This window comes from Coregonus clupeaformis, chromosome 19, assembly GCF_020615455.1.
Source record: "Coregonus clupeaformis isolate EN_2021a chromosome 19, ASM2061545v1, whole genome shotgun sequence".
Lineage (NCBI taxonomy): Eukaryota > Metazoa > Chordata > Actinopteri > Salmoniformes > Salmonidae > Coregonus > Coregonus clupeaformis.
Window position 1 is genome coordinate 50,369,384 of NC_059210.1, and position 17,957 is coordinate 50,387,340.

General features: G+C 45.0%; 2 protein-coding genes across 2 annotated transcripts; both read right to left on the reverse strand.

Annotated features, from left to right (window-relative positions):
- Nucleotides 1–289: 289 nt before the first annotated feature.
- On the reverse strand, nucleotides 290–6,531 carry LOC121531418. Its single transcript, XM_041836661.1, has 4 exons — nucleotides 6,248–6,531; nucleotides 5,762–5,978; nucleotides 4,339–4,530; nucleotides 290–899 (listed from the first exon to the last, which is right to left on the reverse strand). The coding sequence occupies exons 2-4, from the start codon at nucleotides 5,958–5,960 to the stop codon at nucleotides 571–573; spliced, it is 720 nt and encodes a 239-aa protein (XP_041692595.1). The 5' UTR covers nucleotides 5,961–5,978; nucleotides 6,248–6,531; the 3' UTR covers nucleotides 290–570.
- A 1,372-nt stretch (nucleotides 6,532–7,903) lies between these two features.
- accs (1-aminocyclopropane-1-carboxylate synthase homolog (Arabidopsis)(non-functional)) lies at nucleotides 7,904–16,116 on the reverse strand. The gene is made up of 16 exons (XM_041838003.1): nucleotides 15,921–16,116; nucleotides 14,991–15,712; nucleotides 11,932–12,674; nucleotides 11,701–11,760; nucleotides 11,361–11,431; nucleotides 11,095–11,164; nucleotides 10,884–10,950; nucleotides 10,610–10,707; nucleotides 10,149–10,226; nucleotides 9,935–10,035; nucleotides 9,582–9,665; nucleotides 9,461–9,506; nucleotides 9,121–9,262; nucleotides 8,854–8,996; nucleotides 8,589–8,742; nucleotides 7,904–8,376 (listed from the first exon to the last, which is right to left on the reverse strand). The coding sequence occupies exons 2-16, from the start codon at nucleotides 15,664–15,666 to the stop codon at nucleotides 7,952–7,954; spliced, it is 2,958 nt and encodes a 985-aa protein (XP_041693937.1). The 5' UTR covers nucleotides 15,667–15,712; nucleotides 15,921–16,116; the 3' UTR covers nucleotides 7,904–7,951.
- Nucleotides 16,117–17,957: the final 1,841 nt, after the last annotated feature.

A 17,957-nucleotide genomic window follows, 5' to 3' on the forward strand; every position in this document is an offset into this window, starting at 1 on the left:
CCATGGGTTGATAAATTAGATTTCCATTGATAATTTTTGTGTGATTTGGTTGTCAGCACATTCAACTATGTAAAGAAAAAAGTATTTAATAAGATTATTTCATTCATTCAGATCTAGGATGTGTTATTTTAGTGTTCCCTTTATTTTTTTGAGCAGTGTATATATATTCCGGACTCTGACATAGCTCGTTCTGCTATTTCTTTATTTCTTTATTTTTTGGATTTGTGTGTTTTGGTTTGGTTTGTTAGGTATTACTGCACTGTCGGAGCTAGAAACATAAGTATTTCGCTGCACCTGCGATAACATCTGCAAAATATGTGTGTGCGACCAACAACATTTTATTTTATTTGTCTAATATTACATATTTTCAGAGTGCTTCTGTGAACATTCTCCTACAGTGGAGAAATCTCTGATACAGACATGGACTAGAAGCTCCTCTCCCTAGTGAACATGGACCCCTATCAGCTGTGTGCTCAGTCCAGTCCAGTTCTGCAGTCAGCTCAGTGTCTGAACCTGAAGAAGGTTACACTAATACACCATCACTGTCCTGTGTCCTCTCTATTCCTCCTCTCAGGGTACAGACATGTACCTCCTCAGCCCTCTCTCAACGTCTTCATCACTCTGGTCTTCATGACAATGCTGGTGACTCACGGTGAACAAGCGCTGGACGTACGGTACCTGGGAAGCGCCCCGCCACCCTTCAGCGGCCTTCATGAGATCTGGCAGGATGTCCGGGACCACACACTGCTCCACCAGGAAGACCACAGGCAGAGCAACCAATAGCAGGGCCCAGCCCAGGGCGCCCAGCCAAAAGGAGGAGCCCAGGCAGGTAAAGTCATCGCTGATCTCTGCCCGGTGCTGGTAGGTGAAGAGGGACCAGCTGAGGAGGAAAAAGAATCCTAGAGAGACAGAGAGGGAGGAGAAGGGAAGAGCGGAGTCCGTCAGGTCATCATCAGTAGATAGAAGGAGTCTAGACAGAGGAATCTGAGTGTTTACTGTAGGCAATACACAAGCAATCCATCTTTACTAATATACCTGTGTGAAAACACTCGACAAAAGCTCCTCCCCCATAAAGCAGGAGTAAGCAGAAGGGAAACTAGATTAACATAAGCAGTGACAGGAATGGGAAATCTTCTATCGAAACCAGTGGCGGTCAGTGCCGTTTATGATGAGGGTGGATGATTTTTTTTGTATGAGCATGGCCTTATTTCTATTACAGCATATTGGATGACTGTCATTCATATTCCATTAACCCAGTTCAATGTAACATCGATAGGTTTAGGCTTCTACGTGATAATCAAATTTTCCCATCATGAGGTTGTTACAACCTAGCCTATGAATGAACGTTTACAACGTAGCTGCACACAGCGACACATTTATCCCCGTTTCGTTCCGTTTGCTTCCGTTTAAGAAACGTTTTTCAACAGAGTCGGCGGAATGTTACAGACCTATATCCATCCTGCCCTGCCTTTCGAAAGTATTTGAAAGCCAAGTTAACAAACAGATCACCGACCATTTCGAATCCCACCGTACCTTCTCCGCTATGCAATCCGGTTTCCGAGCTGGTCATGGGTGCACTTCAGCCACGCTCAAGGTCCTAAACGATATTATAACCGCGATCGATAATAGACAGTACTGTGCAGCCGTCTTCATCGACCTGGCCAAGGCTTTCGACTCTCTCAACCACCGCATTCTTATTGGCAGACTAAATAGCCTTGGTTTCTCAAATGACTGCCTCGCCTGGTTCACCAACTACTTCTCAGATAGAGTTCAATGTGTCAAATCGGAGGGCCTGTTGTCTGGACCTATGGCAGTCTCTATGGGGGTGCCACAGGGTTCAATTCTTGGGCCGACTCTTTTCTCCGTGTATATCAATGATGTCGCTCTTGCTGCTGGTGACTCTCAGATCCACCTCTACGCAGACGACACCATTTTGTATACATCTGGCCCTTCATTGGACACTGTGTTAACAAACCTCCAAACGAGCTTCAATGCCATACAACACTCCTTCAGTAGCCTCCAACTGCTCTTAAACACTAGTAAAACTAAATGCATGCTCTTCAATCGAACGCTGCTAGCACCCGCCCACCCGACTAGAATCACTACTCTCGATGGGTCTGACCTAGAGTATGTGGACAACTACAAATACCTAGGTGTCTGGTTAGACTGTAAACTCTCCTTCCAGACTCACATAAAGAATCTCCAATCCAAAGTTAAATCTAGAATCGGCTTCCTATTTCGCAACAAAGCCTCCTTCACTCATGCTGCCAAACATGCCCTCGTAAAACTGACTATCCTACCGATCCTTGACTTCGGCGATGTCATTTACAAAATAGCCTCCAACACTCTACTCAGCAAATTGGATGTAGTCTATCACAGTGCCATCCGTTTTGTCTCCAAAGCCCCATACACTACCCACCACTGTGACCTGTACGCTCTTGTTGGCTGGTCCTCACTACATGTTCGTCGTCAAACCCACTGGCTCCAGGCCATCTATAAATCACTGCTAGGCAAATCCCTGCCTTATCTTAGCTCATTGGTCACCATAGCAGCACCCACCCGTAGTCTGCGCTCCAGCAGGTATATCTCACTGGTCATCCCCAAAGCCAACACCTCCTTTGGCCGCCATTCCTTCCAGTTCTCTGCTGCCAATGACTGGAATGAATTGCAAAAATCTCTGAAGCTGGAGACTCTTATCTCCCTCACTAACTTTAAGCATCAGTTGTCAGAGCACCTTACCGATCACTGCACCTGTACACAGCCCATCTGAAATTAGCCCACCCAACTACCTCATCCCTATATTGTTATTTATTTTGCTCTTTTGCACCCCAGTATCTCTATTTGCACATAATCTCTTGCACATCTACAGTGTTAATACTAATTGTAATTATTTTGCACTATAGCCTATTTATTGCCTTACCTCCATAACTTGCTACATTTGCACACACTGTATATATATTTTCTGTTGTATTTTTTGACTTTATGTTTTTTTACCCCATATGTAACTCTGTGTTGTTGTTTTTATCGCACTGCTTTGCTTTATCTTGGCCAGGTCGCAGTTGTAAATGAGAACTTGTTCTCAACTGGCTTACCTGGTTAAATAAAGATTAAATAAAAAAAATTAACAACAAAAAAATATTAAAATAAATGAATACACCCCTGATCACTTGTAAACACAGTTCACTCACCTTTTCCCTTCGTTTGTGGACTTCAATGCACAACACATCAGCAGTATGTGACCAGGCGATAAAACCTTTTCAAGCCAAACCATATCCTAACCGCTACACACGGCCTACATCGTTGTCACCTTATTAGCTAAAGTAACGTCCTAGTCAACATAGCTAATATAACTAATGCGTTCGTAAAGCCCCTACAATCATGCAGTAACGTTACAGTCACTAAGCAGTATAGCGGTTACACCGGCGGGCACCGATGGAAATAAATTAATAAAACCAAAAGCTTACCCTGACTTGGAAAAGTACCAGTGTTGTGTTGGATAGTCATAGCCAGCAAGCTAACAAAGCATCCCTCTGTTTTAGCCGGGTGTTTTGAGTAGGCTAAACTAGCTAGCTGCATTCGCTAGCTACGTGAAACTGAAAGTGAAATAAAAATACGAAATCTCTCTCTCTCTCTCTCTCTCTCTCTCTCTCTCTCTCTCTCTCTCTCTCTCTCTCGCGCTTCTCCTTCATTTTTGAAGAAATTATTTTGTTCAGAACTGTTCAACTATTGGCTTTCTCTCTCTTTGAGTCAACTACTCAGCATATTTTATGCACTGCAGTGCTAGCTAGCTGTAGCTTATGCTTTCAGTACTAGATTCATTCTCTGATCCTTTGATTGGGTAGACAACATGTCAGTTTATACTGCATGAGCTCTGATAAGTTGGAGCATGTCCTCCGGAAGTCTATGGAAGGGGGTGAGGACCAAGAGCCTCCTAGGTTTTGTATTGAAGTCAATGTACCAAGAGGAAAACGGAAGCTAGCTGTCCTCCGGCTACACCATGGTGCTACCATACAGAGTGCTGTTGAGGCTACTGTAGACCTTCATTGCAAAACAGTGTGTTTTCATCAATTATTTGGTGACGATAATATATTTAGTAGAGTTTTATCTAAAAATGATAACTTTTTTAATGTTTTACCATTTTTATTTGTAAGAAATTCACTGAGGAGGATGGTCCCCCTCTTCCTCCTCTGAGGAGCCTCCACTGATCAAAACATGTTTTGCATCGTTAAAAGCAACATAGATAGATTCTTGCAGGATGTGGACTCAAAGCCCCTGTTCCAATACTTTACACATGCACACTTTCTTCCTTTCAGGCCTGTGCCCTGGACCCATACTGACCTGTGGGTCCCAGAGTGAGGATTAGCAGGACGGTGGGGTAGAGGGCCTGGCCTGACATGAGGAGGGAACGGGTGTTGGAGTAGGAGCGCACTGTCTGGGATGTCCAGCAGAGGGCGAACACGAGGCACAGAGCCCCCGAATTCACAGCCATGAAGAAGGACAGTACCCCAAACACTTGCTCTGCCTCCAGGGCTGAAGACACACACACACACACACACACACACACATACATACACACACACACACACACACACACACAGAGGGGTTATAATATGTAAACAGTGACACATGATTTTACAGTGACTTGTAATAATTTCTGCCTCGGACAGTGTTTCTCAGTTATGTGGGCGTTGAGCTCTTCTTCCTCTCAGCAGTGAACTAGAGTTCATGTCTAAACCTGTCTACATCTGCAGGCTATATTCAAGTCCAACATAGAAGAGAGAGCAATAACAACCGGCTATGTCACTTCTGAAAAACTCTTCAAGATCCCAATAATTATTCTGAACGGAGACGAATACAAGGACCATTGTCAATGCAATGACAATACACAATGTCATTTATTGTCAAATTGACTGCTGATCTATCATTCTAACATTGTCCCTCTTTGATGTCATACTAAACAGAGAACAACAGTGAGAGGCAATTGATTTAATCAGATACCCTTACTGCCTCAAAACCACACTAAACAGCTAACCTAACAAACCTGTCAGGTTTGTGAGAGGCCCTAAAAGTTAATCAATAGAAGAAACGCCTCCACACGGCATATTTCGCTGCCATTTATATACAGTATATGGGTGCAGGAATAAAGCAGGGGAGCAGCATGAACTGTATGCAAGCTTTTCTATCTTTAACATCAGCTTTTTCTTTGGCCCAGCACTGGTGGAGAAATTTGGGATGTGTATATTACCTGTTGTACACCCTCTTCAGCCCTAAAAGTTTAACATCCCCCTCCCATCTACCTCTCCTCCTGTTCTCTGAGAATGTGGATGATTGCTTCAGGAGCAAGTCCACACCTGTACACATCACTGGGATTCTGAGGGAAAACTCCACAGTGCCAAAGGCAGACAGCCAACCTTAAGTGTAACTAAAATGTTCAACAACACTCACAGTTAAGCCTCTCCTTGTACATCTGCTACCTTAAGCATTCCATTAGGTGCAACCACACACTTTGAATTAGCAACCAGGTCTCTGATTTCTATCTCAATGAGAATAACCTGGTAAAATAAAGGTAAAATAAATTTTAAAAAACAGTTAGTATTACCGTAACATCATAAACTAAATTGTATAAACATGTCACTGACATTAATACACCCTGCTTACACAGGGGTAATAAACATCTCTAATTCTGAGTCAAACAGAGCCAAATTTGATGCTGTACAGAGCCAAAGTTGATGCTGACGGTCAATGTAGCTTCTTGACTCACCGTTAAAGATGATGCCCCCAGTCTGGTCACCATCACTGTCTGTGTTGGTGCTGTTGTTGCCTATAGACCACAGTCCCTGGTCATTGAGCCAGCAAGGGGTCCAAACAGAGTAGGCCACACACAGACACCCTGCCAGCCCCACACACGACTCAGCCAACCTGAACTGACTCACTGAGTCTCCCATCTCTAACACCTTCATACTGACAGACTGAGAGGGCTGAGAGAAAAGAGAATGAGACAGGGAGAAAGTGGGAGAGCAGGGAGAGAAGGGGTGGTGTGGTGAGAGAGAGGGTGGAGCATTCACAGGTAAATCTACTACAGTATCAATCTGTTTAAAAACGTTAATCCTTATCAGTAACAGTTCAAAGTTATAAAGATATATAAAAGATAAATTAAAATGGTGCCATAAACCAACAGAGCAATGTACAGTAAATCAGCTACACGACATTAGCAACAGACAGATTGTATAGGACATTTTCATCTTACCTTTAATTTTGTTTTGTTGATACAGAGGATCAGACAATCTTGTTATGTTGAACTCTGTCTGAACTGTGGACTCCTGAATGCTGGATTAGAGTGTGTGATGAAGCTTTGTATAAATCTCCCCAGCATGAGGAGAGCAGGAGCTAGTCAGACGCGTGATGGACTACTGTACAATGAGCTCATTGCCATCAAACACTCTGATACAGTGACTCACACTGTCAGTGTACCACAGTCAGAAAAACACAATATATATTTCCCTCTGTGTTGCTCTCCGCCTCACCACTACAGTAGAAACCCCCGTACTCAGTGTTTGAGTTCCCACAGCTGTGACACAAAGGCTCATGTCATTAGGAAAGTGAAAGCAGCTCTGTCTCCCTCTACCATATCCACCGTGGTAGTGAAAGGACGATAGTCAAACAACTTTTCTTTTTTTTACTGTATTTTATATCTGTTTTGAAGGGTGATGACACTTTTAAGCTTGGTCCCTGTTCCCTCACTCTGCATGGGGTGTAACAAAGGACAGGTTGTCATCTTGTGGGGAAAAATACCCCCCCCCCCACACACACACATTAACACACACAAACACTTTGTGTTTCACACCTCGCCCACAAGAGTAAGTAACATGACGCTTTCACTAGATCACAATCAATCACATGCTCCCGCTCAGCCATGACATTATAGCTGCCATGTGTTGGTGAACAGGGGGTTGTACAGTGTGTGTGTGTGTGTGTGTGTGTGTGTGTGTGTGTGTGTGTGTGTGTAGAGCTCAGGAAAGGAAACCTGGGTACCCCCACACAAATCAAGACCTCCAGCTTCCTTTTCTAGTCCCCAGCCAGAGCAGGGTCATCATGGAAAAACCCCAACAACCCAGAGCCAAACTGTCAACAACAGCTTATGCAACTTTTACTGGTTGATTACTATGTATCAAGAGGCAGGCTAAAACAGATTATGTTGTGTACTTGGAATATCTACAGTAACAAAAACAGGCAACATTATACTTCAATCATTTGGGTTTCAAAACTATTTCATGTCAGTTTCACTTCCTTGATTTACCAACTAAAAAATGTAGTCTACAGTATTTAGGCTTTCACTCGAATTGATCTGGAAAAACACATCCTGTCCTTCTCCACAAGTGGTAAAAATAAGGCTTTTATTGAAAGTTGACCAATTTATCAACATTAAGACTTGGTGAAATATTCAGAACCATTTACTGTACATATGTATACAGTATTAAAAACAACTCTCTTAAAAGCTCAGGAAATGTACTGTAGATGACCACATCATAAACGTATAACCATATTCACGGGTTAATCATTAAAGTGGATTACAGCACAACCAGAAAACGAGTTATAACTGAGTTACAAAATGTATTTGACAGAGACTGAAACTTAACTCAGTATATTCATTTGAGTCAACATTGGCATTCAATGAACAGAACTGCATAGATTACAGCACAGCCTGATACACTGACTTCTGGCTGAAATAATTAAGAACAGCTCTCATTACAACTCAAAAATAAGACATCCTGATGTGGACAAACTGGGGAACCTTTGTCTCCTTTCCTGCAGCCTATCCTGACGGATGTCCTTTCTTGCCTGTCCTTTCCTTCCACCTCTCCCTCCCACCCTCCCCCTCCCATCCTCTCCATCCGCTCCCCTCCTCTCCTCCCCTCCTCTCCATCCCCTCCTCTCCATCCCCTCCTCTCCTCTACTTCCTGGCTCTGTCCAGCAGGTCTTTGAACACATCCAGCAGCTCTGGGTCCTCCCCAGCAGACAGTTCCGGAGTGTTCTTCTCCAGCCAGTCAGATGTGTGGATCTGTTGCCTCAGGGCACCAATCAGGGAGTCCAGACTCTCTGTGGGGTGGGACGTCTGGCAGTCGAGCAGGACAAAGTCTTCACTGACCAATGGGATGGCATCAGGGGTGGGATTATCCTTCTCCTCTGGCTCTTCTGATGATGTGTTCTTGGACAAGGATGTTGACTTATCAGTCAGAGGTTTGTGTGTGTGTGTTGTGTCCCCCTGTGTTGTCTTCTCTGTCCCTTTCTCCTCTGTGGCCTCTTTCGTTGTGCCCGTGTCAGGGGTGGATGTGGCCCCATCTATCTCCTCCAAGGCCTTCCTGATCCTCTGCATGCCTACAACAACCACATAACACCATCCCTTTGATTTAGTTTTCATGTCATTGTATGACTTCACAGAATGAGATGAAGAGATAGGAATTTGAGGAAAACAGGACAGAAGAAAGAAGAGGGCGAAAAGAGAAAGCGAGGAGGAAAAAAGATCAACGTCTCCCTATATCTGTTTTCCTGCCCCCTTATCATGAGAGGAGAAAAGCATCTGAACGTACCGAGCGTAAGGTGTTGCTGTCGGTCGGTGAAGACAATGCGGAACCAGCCGGGGGTGGAGCAGTGGAAGGCTTGGCCACAGCTCAGCACCACCTTGTGTCTGAGGAAACACCTCCACAGGGACAGTTCCTCCGCAAATGACGGCTCATGCAGGTACTGACCGAGAGAGACAGAGAGAGAGAGAGAGGAGGAGGAACCATGTCAGGAAGAACCAAATCATCAGCTTCACACCATGCAGTAACCCCAACCGTGTTTCAGTGTCCTTACCTTCCTGAGGTCAGCCCAGATGTAGAAGCCTGCAGGCCGGTGGAGGTAGGGGACTCCCAGGCTCTGTAGCTCCCCTGTCATGTACCTGTGAGCTGCCTGCATTCTCAGCCTGTTCTCTGGAAGAAACTTCCCATCGATCCAATCTACAGAGTAGAACACAGGTAGATTGAGCTCCCTACTTGGATGACATTTCCTCTCATCTAGTGTGTGTGTGTGTGTGTGTGTGTGTGTGTGTGTGTGTGTGTGTGTGTGTGTGTGTATGCGTACCTTTGTCCTGGAGTAGCGTTGCCATCTGGTGCTGTATGGGACCAGGGACACCATGGAACGTCCCCAGTTTATCCAGAGCTTCCACCAAGTCCCTGTTATCAGAGTACACAGTGCCCACACGCACTCCTGCCATCGCAAAGTCCTGCACAGGGACAACACACAGGAGACAGGGGACAATCTAAGAGGATGGCCACATAACCCCCAGATAGCCCCCACAACAACATGTATGTACAAACACATTCAGACACATGCATATGCATGCACACACACACACACATCACACACACACGCGCATGCACACACACACACACACACACACACACTCACTTTAAACTCTTACCTTGCTGATTCCCCACATCACATGTGTTCTCTGGGGGTCCGGCAGGCTGTAAGCACACCATTATTAATGTACATTCCATAGGGAGAGTTTGTGTGCGTGTGTGCGTGTGTGTGCATCATACCTGTCCATGCTGAGGACGCTGTGGAAGGTGTCTTCAAACACCGTCAGCATGTACACCTCATCTACAATGGCATGCAACTTATGCCTTAGGCAGGGGGGAAGGAATGGAGAGAACAGGGAGGAAAAGAGAAATCATTTACTATGAATTTCTATTGCACCGTTTTATGATGTTTACAAAGGCAATACAAGCAGGCAGTAAAAGGCCTCTATCAGTAGGGAGCAGTGTGTTGTACAAATGAGCTGGTTTATGGTTACACTTTAAAACACAACTACAGTCATGATACTCTGCGTTATATGCGCAAGAGGGAAAAAATATTGTACAATATGGTAATATGATATGAGGAGAAATCTCACCTCTTGGCAAACTCCAGAAAGCCAGTCATCTCCTGAGGGGAGTAGACCTCAGCCAGGGGGTTATGGGGGTTCACCAGGACCACGGCCCGCACGGTCACCCCCTGACAGACAGGGCCACACCGAGGGACAGTTACACCAATGAAACATTCTAGTACCGGTGTCTTCATTTTATCAATGGATAACTATTCTGTTTTGGAGGGGGGGGGGGGGCTACCTCGCTAGTTGCCTTCCTCATAGCTTCCTCCAGTTTGTCCACAGTAAGGTGGAAAGGCCGACTGCCACTGTCACTAGGCTAAAAGCACAAACAACAAGCACACAAGAAAATATATGGTCCAGATAAATGAGCCATCAAATAACATATACAACAATACAACACAGGGTGATATTATGGTATAGGGTGTATTATGTTAAGAAAGGAGGCCTATCTGGAGGCGAAAGAAACGCACACCTGTTTAGGCGAGGTGCTGGCTAATGGAGAAGAACACTTCAAAAAGAAAAGGAGAGCCGCACACTCTAGGAGCTCAGATGAAATAATTTAATAACCTAATAACCAACGTTTCGACAGACAAGCTGTCTTCATCAGGGTAGAAACGTTGGTTATTGGTTATTAAATGATTGCATCTGAGCTCCTAGAGTGTGCGGCTCTCCTTTTATTTTTCAAGAAAGGAGGCCTACTTCACAGTCGAGGTGAACATGGAAGAGCCGAACACCGCTGTAGAGATGCACATCCTCAGTGATCACTCCATAGAATGGGGTTGGAATAAGGATTGCATCTAAAACACACATTGTCAGGATAAACCTCACAATATTCAATTACATTCAAACACTGAAAGCCATGAATTAAACACCATCTCTTACACAGTTGGATGGATGATATTTAAAAATATAATATGTGAGACATATGTGAAACAACTGGACATACTTCTTGAGTCTACTGAGTTGAACTAACCTTCCGGGTCACAAAGCACTGCGGCTATGGATGAGAAGAGGGAACCACAGCCATTCATCACAACAACCTGAACACACACACACAAATAAGACACTAGCTTTATAGATTCATCCTGCAATCACAGCCCTATTCCCTATTGGCCAGGATTATACACTAGACTAGAGCCATTATACAGTACTACTAAGGGCTGAGGAGAGCTCAGTTCACTCACATTGTCTGCTCTCAGTGGGCTGGGCGAACCACAGTAGTGGGACAGGAACCTGGACACCTCTTCTCTCAGACTAAAGAGGGGATACCATCACCATCATTATTAACATCCTCATCATCCTTATCTTTATCACTGCTCTATTCAACATATTTATTGTGTGTAATAAACATGTTATTGAATTGTAGTTCAGTTATCTCTAATGAATACATGTACCATAGCCATCCTTTTCCACATGACATATGGAGTCCTCATACAAGGTGATTGCTTACAAGCGGTGGCCTTTCCAGTCAGGATACTGCAGCAAGGCTGGGTCGATATGAAGCATGTCAGGCTGGGTCATCTGTGGCAGGGAGGCAGTGGCACAAAAAGGGTTTTGATTTATGGACGGAGAGAGAACGGTTACATTCAATAGGAGTGTAATGCACAGCGCTACAGATGATATATAGTTACAGTAAGTACAGAACCACATCTCCAACAGACACCTCACTAGCTGGTCAATACCATAGAATAAAGAATGTATCACTCTGATTGACAAAGTCAGTGATTAGCAATGTGGAGCAACCACATGAACCGCTCTCCCTCCCCTCTTTTTTCTTCCCCCTCTCTCACCCGTTTGTGAAGCAGATCATAGCACAGCTTGTTCTCACTGGTGCCCATGTTGATGATGCCCTGGAGACGAGAGACACCTAAATCTATCAATCTATCTTTCAATCAATCTATCAATTGTTATTTGTCTAGCACTTTTTACAGATACATTTGCCACAAAGTGAAATGACACCACACACAGGTCTGGAACGACTCTTCACAACATGCGGAGCAGCAGCAGTGTTGGAGACTCACATTGGGGTTGTCAGTGTGCTCGTATTTGTCAGCGTGGTACTGGGTGTAGCCCTCCTGTAGAACTCCCTGGTGCTGTCTAATGGAGTTGCCACGGCGAGACAGGTAGACACTGTGGCCAGGGGTCTCTGCACCACTTAGTGTGGCCAGTATGCTCTTAGGTTTAGTGAGGCAACGGGCTGGGATGGATGGTGGTGGTTCTGTAGTTGGGGCAGGACAGCCAAATGGGACAGACGAAGTAGCTGGGGCAGATAGGGCATTAAGTATAGTGGTGTGTCCAGAAGTGGCAGAGGGTACAGTTGAGTCAGTAGAGAAAGTAGGAGCAAACGGTGGAGCAGTAGGGGCAGTCTGTCTGACAGCGGCCAGGGCCCCAGTGAACATGCTGAACAGACGGAGCTCATGCTGTCTCTCCTGCTCCGCCCTCCTCTCCTCCTGCTGCTCCCGCCTCTCCTCTGCCTGCGCCTCCCTCTCCAGCCGTGCCTCCTCCAGGGAGATGAGCCGCTCCTCTGCAGACCGCTGCCAGCTCAGGAAGCTGACCAGGGCCTCGTCCAGGGGCCCCCGGCCCCCACATCGACCCCCTCCACCCCCACCGGCCCCTCTACCTGCACGCCGACGCTTCCTCTGCCTCACAGGGGCTGCAGGTCGGGAAGCATCTGGGTCAAGCTGGTTCCCTGTGTCACGGCCATCAGGACCAGCAATGGAGGCCCCTGTGCCTGAGGACCCAGCCTGGTTCTGATCACTGAAACCTGAGGATGGAAAGAGAGAGAGGAGAGAAGAGGGAAGAAGGGATAAGAGATCACAAACCCTTATTTTGCTTATTAAATCCATACTTACTGTCATTCAAAGCTATCATGCGCTCCAGCTACATGATATATCCACTTCCGTACACTCCCCTACGTATTTATTTAGACAGTGAAGCTAAAACTTTTAATTTGGCTCTATACTACAGCATTTTGGATTTAAGATCAAATGTCTCATATGAGGCAACAGTACAGAATGTCACCTTCTATTTGAGGGTATTTGTCACGCCCTGGCTCTGGGGACTCTTAAATGTTGAGCCAGGGTGTGTAGTTTCTGTGTTGTGTTTATTTCTATGGTGAATATCTATTATGTGTAGATCTATGTTGGCCGGTTTGGTTCCCAATCAGAGGCAGCTGTAGCTGTCTGAATACTTATGAAGAAAAAAACTATTATTCAAATGGGGGACTAGATACATAAAGTGATTTTACTTCTAAACGGTAAAACAGATATGTATGAAACGGTGACAGTCTGTGCCATTTAAGGTGATGCAGGACGATTATTTTTTTCCATGAGCCTTATTTCTATTACAGCATATTAGACCACTGTCATTCATATTCTATTCACCCATCTCAATGTAACATCGCTAGGTTTAGGCTCCTACATGATATTCGAATTTTCCCCATACCCATCATGAGGTTGCTACAACCTAGCCTATGAATGAAAGTTTACAACGTAGGTGCACAGGTCGAGAGAAAAATCAGAGTAATCAAGGTGACAGACAGTAACACATTCAACACTCTTGCCTGCATCTAGCTGATCTAGGGTGTAATCATTTGTCCAACAGTTGCAAACCAGAGTTTCTATTGGACAAATTCAGGTATGTTTATCCCCGTTTCGTTCCATTTGCTTTGTTTAAGAAACGTTTTTCAACAGAATCGGCAGAATGAATACACCCCTGATCACACGCAAACACAGTTCCCTTTCATAGCAGCCACATACAAACAGCATGATCACTCGTGATATAATTCCTTCTCGCATCTACGTGCTCTCCTCCTCTCACCTTTTCCCTTCCCTTGTGGACTTCAGTGCACAACACATCAGCTATCTGTGACCAGGCAAAAAAAGTTCCAAGCTAAACCTTCATATCTTAACTGCTAACCGCTACACACACACTACATCGTTGTCACCATATTAACGTCATAGTCAACATAGCTACTAAAACTAATGCGTTAGTAAATCCGCTTCAATAATGCAGTACAGTGTACAGTCAGCAAGTAGTTTAGCAGTTACACCGGCGGGCCCCAGTGGCAATAAATGAATAAAACCAAAAGCTTACCTTGACTTGGAAGAGTTCCAGTGTTGGCTAGCCATAGCCAGCTAGCTAACATAGCATCCCTCTCTGTTTGAGCCAGGTGTTTGAGTAGGCTAAGGTAGCTAGCTACATTCGCTATCTAAGTGAAAGTGAGAAAAAAAATACAACAAAATATAGCTAGCTCTCTCTCCCTCTCTCGCTTCTCCTTCATTTTTGAATAAATTAATTTGTCTGAGTCAACTACTCACCACAGTTTATGCACTGCAGTGCTAGCTAGCTGTAGCTTATGCTTTCAGTACTAGATTCATTCTCTGTCATTTGATAGGGTGGACAACATACCAGTTCATGCTGCATGAGCTCTGACAGGTTGGAGGATGTCCTCCGGAAGTTGTCATAATTACTGTGTAAGTCTATGGAAAGGGGTTAGAACCATGAGCATCCTAGGTTTTATATTGAAGTCAATGTACCCAGAGGAGGACGGAAACTAGCTGTCCTCCGGGCACACCATGGTGCTACCCTACAGAGTGCTGTTGAGGCTACCGTAGACCTTCATTGAAAAACAGTGTGTTTTAATCAATTATTTGGTGACGTGAATATATTTAGTATAGTTGTATCTATTCACTGAGGAGGATGGTCCTCCCCTTCCTCCTCTGAGGAGTCTCCACTGGTATGAAAATACCCTCAAATAAAAGATGACATTCTGTACTGTTGCCTCATATAAAACATTAGATCTCAAATCCAAAATGCTGGAGTATAGGGCCAAATGTACTAATTTTATCTTCACTGTACAAATAAATACATAGGCAGAGGAGTGTATGTGCACAAATCAAAGTGTAATCATGTAGTGTGTTTTTGCAAGGACAAATTTCAGTTCGATTTGCGCAATGATACAGCATACCAAGTGTTAGGACTACAAGATAATAGTTGCATCTAATACCCTCACTTTTATAAAAGTAGGGAATGAATATCCATGCAAAATTATACCGGGCAATAGGCATTTTTAGCCAACCTGAAGGAGAGAATCGCGCGCTCGTCGTGCGTTCTCCTCGAGCCATCTCGACCGTATCCTCTTGGTCCAGCCCGGCAGACTTTCCATCAGTGTCATGCTCATCTCCAGACTCGATATGGTACAGCAGCTCTGGGGGAGCAGCATCGGAGTTCAGCAATCCGTCCTCGGACTCTGTATGCTCGCATTTGATCTCCAGCAGCTCCCCCGGCTTGGGTGGATGACCAAACAAGAACCCGCCCGAAGCAGCGGAACCAAAGGCACCACCTGGCAGACCATGGAGGTATGCGTCTGCCCCACTAGGGGGGCTCTGGAGGACCTGGTGGGCTATAACGGCACCGCCCAATGAGGAGTAGGCTATGGCCGGTCGGTTCGTTAAGACCCGGTCCATAACATCATAAAACTTCCATGACCTCCCGCCGCGTATCATCCTGTGGTTGTCCTTGATGCGGCGGTATTCCAGCTTCATCTTTTTTATCTTCTCCCTGCACTGGTCGCCAGTGCGATAGATGCCGTTCTCCCGCAGGACGTCCGCTATTCGGTTAAATACATGTTGATTTCGGAGGCAACTTTCCAGCTCGAGTTGGACCGACTCATCTGACCACAGCTGGAGAAGTTCGGCCACCTCTGGGTCGGACCAGTTGCTGCCCCTCTCATATTTTCTACCGCGGAAGTCCATTCTAGACGCCACTTTGACAGATGACAGGTCCTCCGAGTTATATTTTCTATGGAAACAAAAACAAAACAACTCTGTTAGTGATAGGCAATAATGCTAGTACAGGCTATCCTACTCCCTATTATTTAGGCCTAACCTGAATTAGCTAATAAATAATTTGTAGGCTAAAATTATTCAAATCAAATTATGAAGCATTCAACTAAAGTAATAACAAAATGGGAGCCTACAGCCTCAAAACAAAGGTTTGTTATGCTTACAGTACTGCCAAGCTTCAGTAGGCTACCACTGCTGTCAGCTGTGACAGTTCACGCGACACTTCTGTCTATCCCGGTCTAGACCGGTTCAAGCGTGCCATAAAATGACTACGTGTTCTATTTTTGACACAGTTAGCAACAATGTCAAATAAAATATTAAAATGGGGGAAGAGCATCGTACAAATTCTACATCCGGGTTGACGGCACATGCGTGCTGTCCTTATTCCGGGATAACTTTGGCCCGTGTTAACAGCAGAGTCACTAGGCTGGAAGCGGGCTGGTTTATTTATCTTGAGCCAGTCTGTTTGTCATGTTTGTGTGTGAGCAAGCGTGTCAGAATAAAAAGGATGTCTCTTTTGCACCCTCTAGTAGTCTACCGTACAACATTGCACGGAACCAATTGTTTATGCATGTACGTACGGTATAAATCCGGTAGATGGCGGTCGTAGACAACAGTTTGTGGTTGCGCGAGGTGGTGGCGTTCCACCTATGATCTAACGGTGACGTAGGGCTGTCGCACAGATACAGGGTTGCCATGTCCGTTATTTTCTAGTAAATTGGGCTATTCTGAAAACGATGTCGGTGGGGGGAAATGTATTGGTCGCGGGATTTTGGGCTATTTCGAAGTTTCACCACGGCCCCGTCGCATTTCTCTTAAAAATGTATATTTCACTGTGACCTGCTGCTGAATGTCAGGCAGTGAGGAAGGCTGTTACTGAGTGAGTGGTGGGGAGGGCGGGAGGCGTGTGCGTGGGTTTGTTGAGAGAGCGCTACAGCCACTGGTTGAGTCACGTGAGCGAAAGGAGCGCGAGTAGCACGATCGCACGTCGTGACATGTAGGCTGTTTAGTTTGTTATTATGGAGACACCTATTTCCAACCTTTTTTCCATGAAACATATTAACACGCTAGAACTGATGCACATCAATAAATAATGGAGACAAAGCACTGGAAAACGGCTTTGGGCGCACTAGAGCGCATTACATAAATTCGCTCGGAGGTGGTTTAAACTGCATTCTAATGTTGACTTTGCTTAAAGTGAACGGTATCAACCGAAGTGTTTTAGATTTGCTCAGTTCTTGGGTCTCGGGGGCTGCCGGAGTGGAAATTTGAAATGGAAGTTATGGAACTTCCTCGCGTGGTTCTTTTTATGGGGAAAAGTACTCAATGAAACTGACATTAAATGTGGAGAATTATATATTTGCCTCTGTTGGCCATCAAGTAGCCTATTAATTTACAGTGCCTTCGGAAAGTACTCAGACCCCTTGACTTTTTCCACATTTTGTTACGTTACAGCCTTATTCTAAAATGAATTGGAAAAAAAATAATCCTCAGCAATCTACACACCATACTCCATAATGACAAAGCGAAAACAGTTTTTTTTTGTTTTTTTGCAAATGTATTAAAAATAAAAAACAGAAATATGTTCTTTACATAAGTATTCAGCCCCTTTGCTACGAGACTCAAAATTGAGCTCAGGTGCATCCTGTTTCCATTGATCATCCTTGAGATGTTTCTACAACTTGATTGGAGTCCACCTGTGGTAAATTCAATTCATTGGACATGATTTGGAAAGGCACACACCTGTCTATATAAGGTCCCACAGTTGACAGTGCATGTCAGAGCAAAAATCAAGCCATGAGGTCAAAGGAATTGTCCATACAGCTCCGAGACAGGATTATGTCGAGGCACAGATCTGGGGAAGGGTACCAAAAAAATTCTGCAGCATTGAAGGTCCCCAAGAACACAATGGCCTCCATCATTGTTAAATGGAAGATGTTTGGAACCACCAAGACTCTTCCTAGAGCTGGCCGCCCAGCCAAACTGAGCAATCTGGGGAGAAGGGCCTTGGTCAGGGAGGTGACCAAGAACCTGATGGTCACTCTGACAGAGCTCTATAGTTCTTCTGTGGAGATGGAAGAAACTTCCAGAAGGACAACCATCTCTGCAGCACTCCACCAATCAGGCCTTTATGGTAGAGTGGCCAGACGGAAGCCACTCCTCAGTAAAAGGCACATGACAGCCCGCTTGGAGTTTGCCAA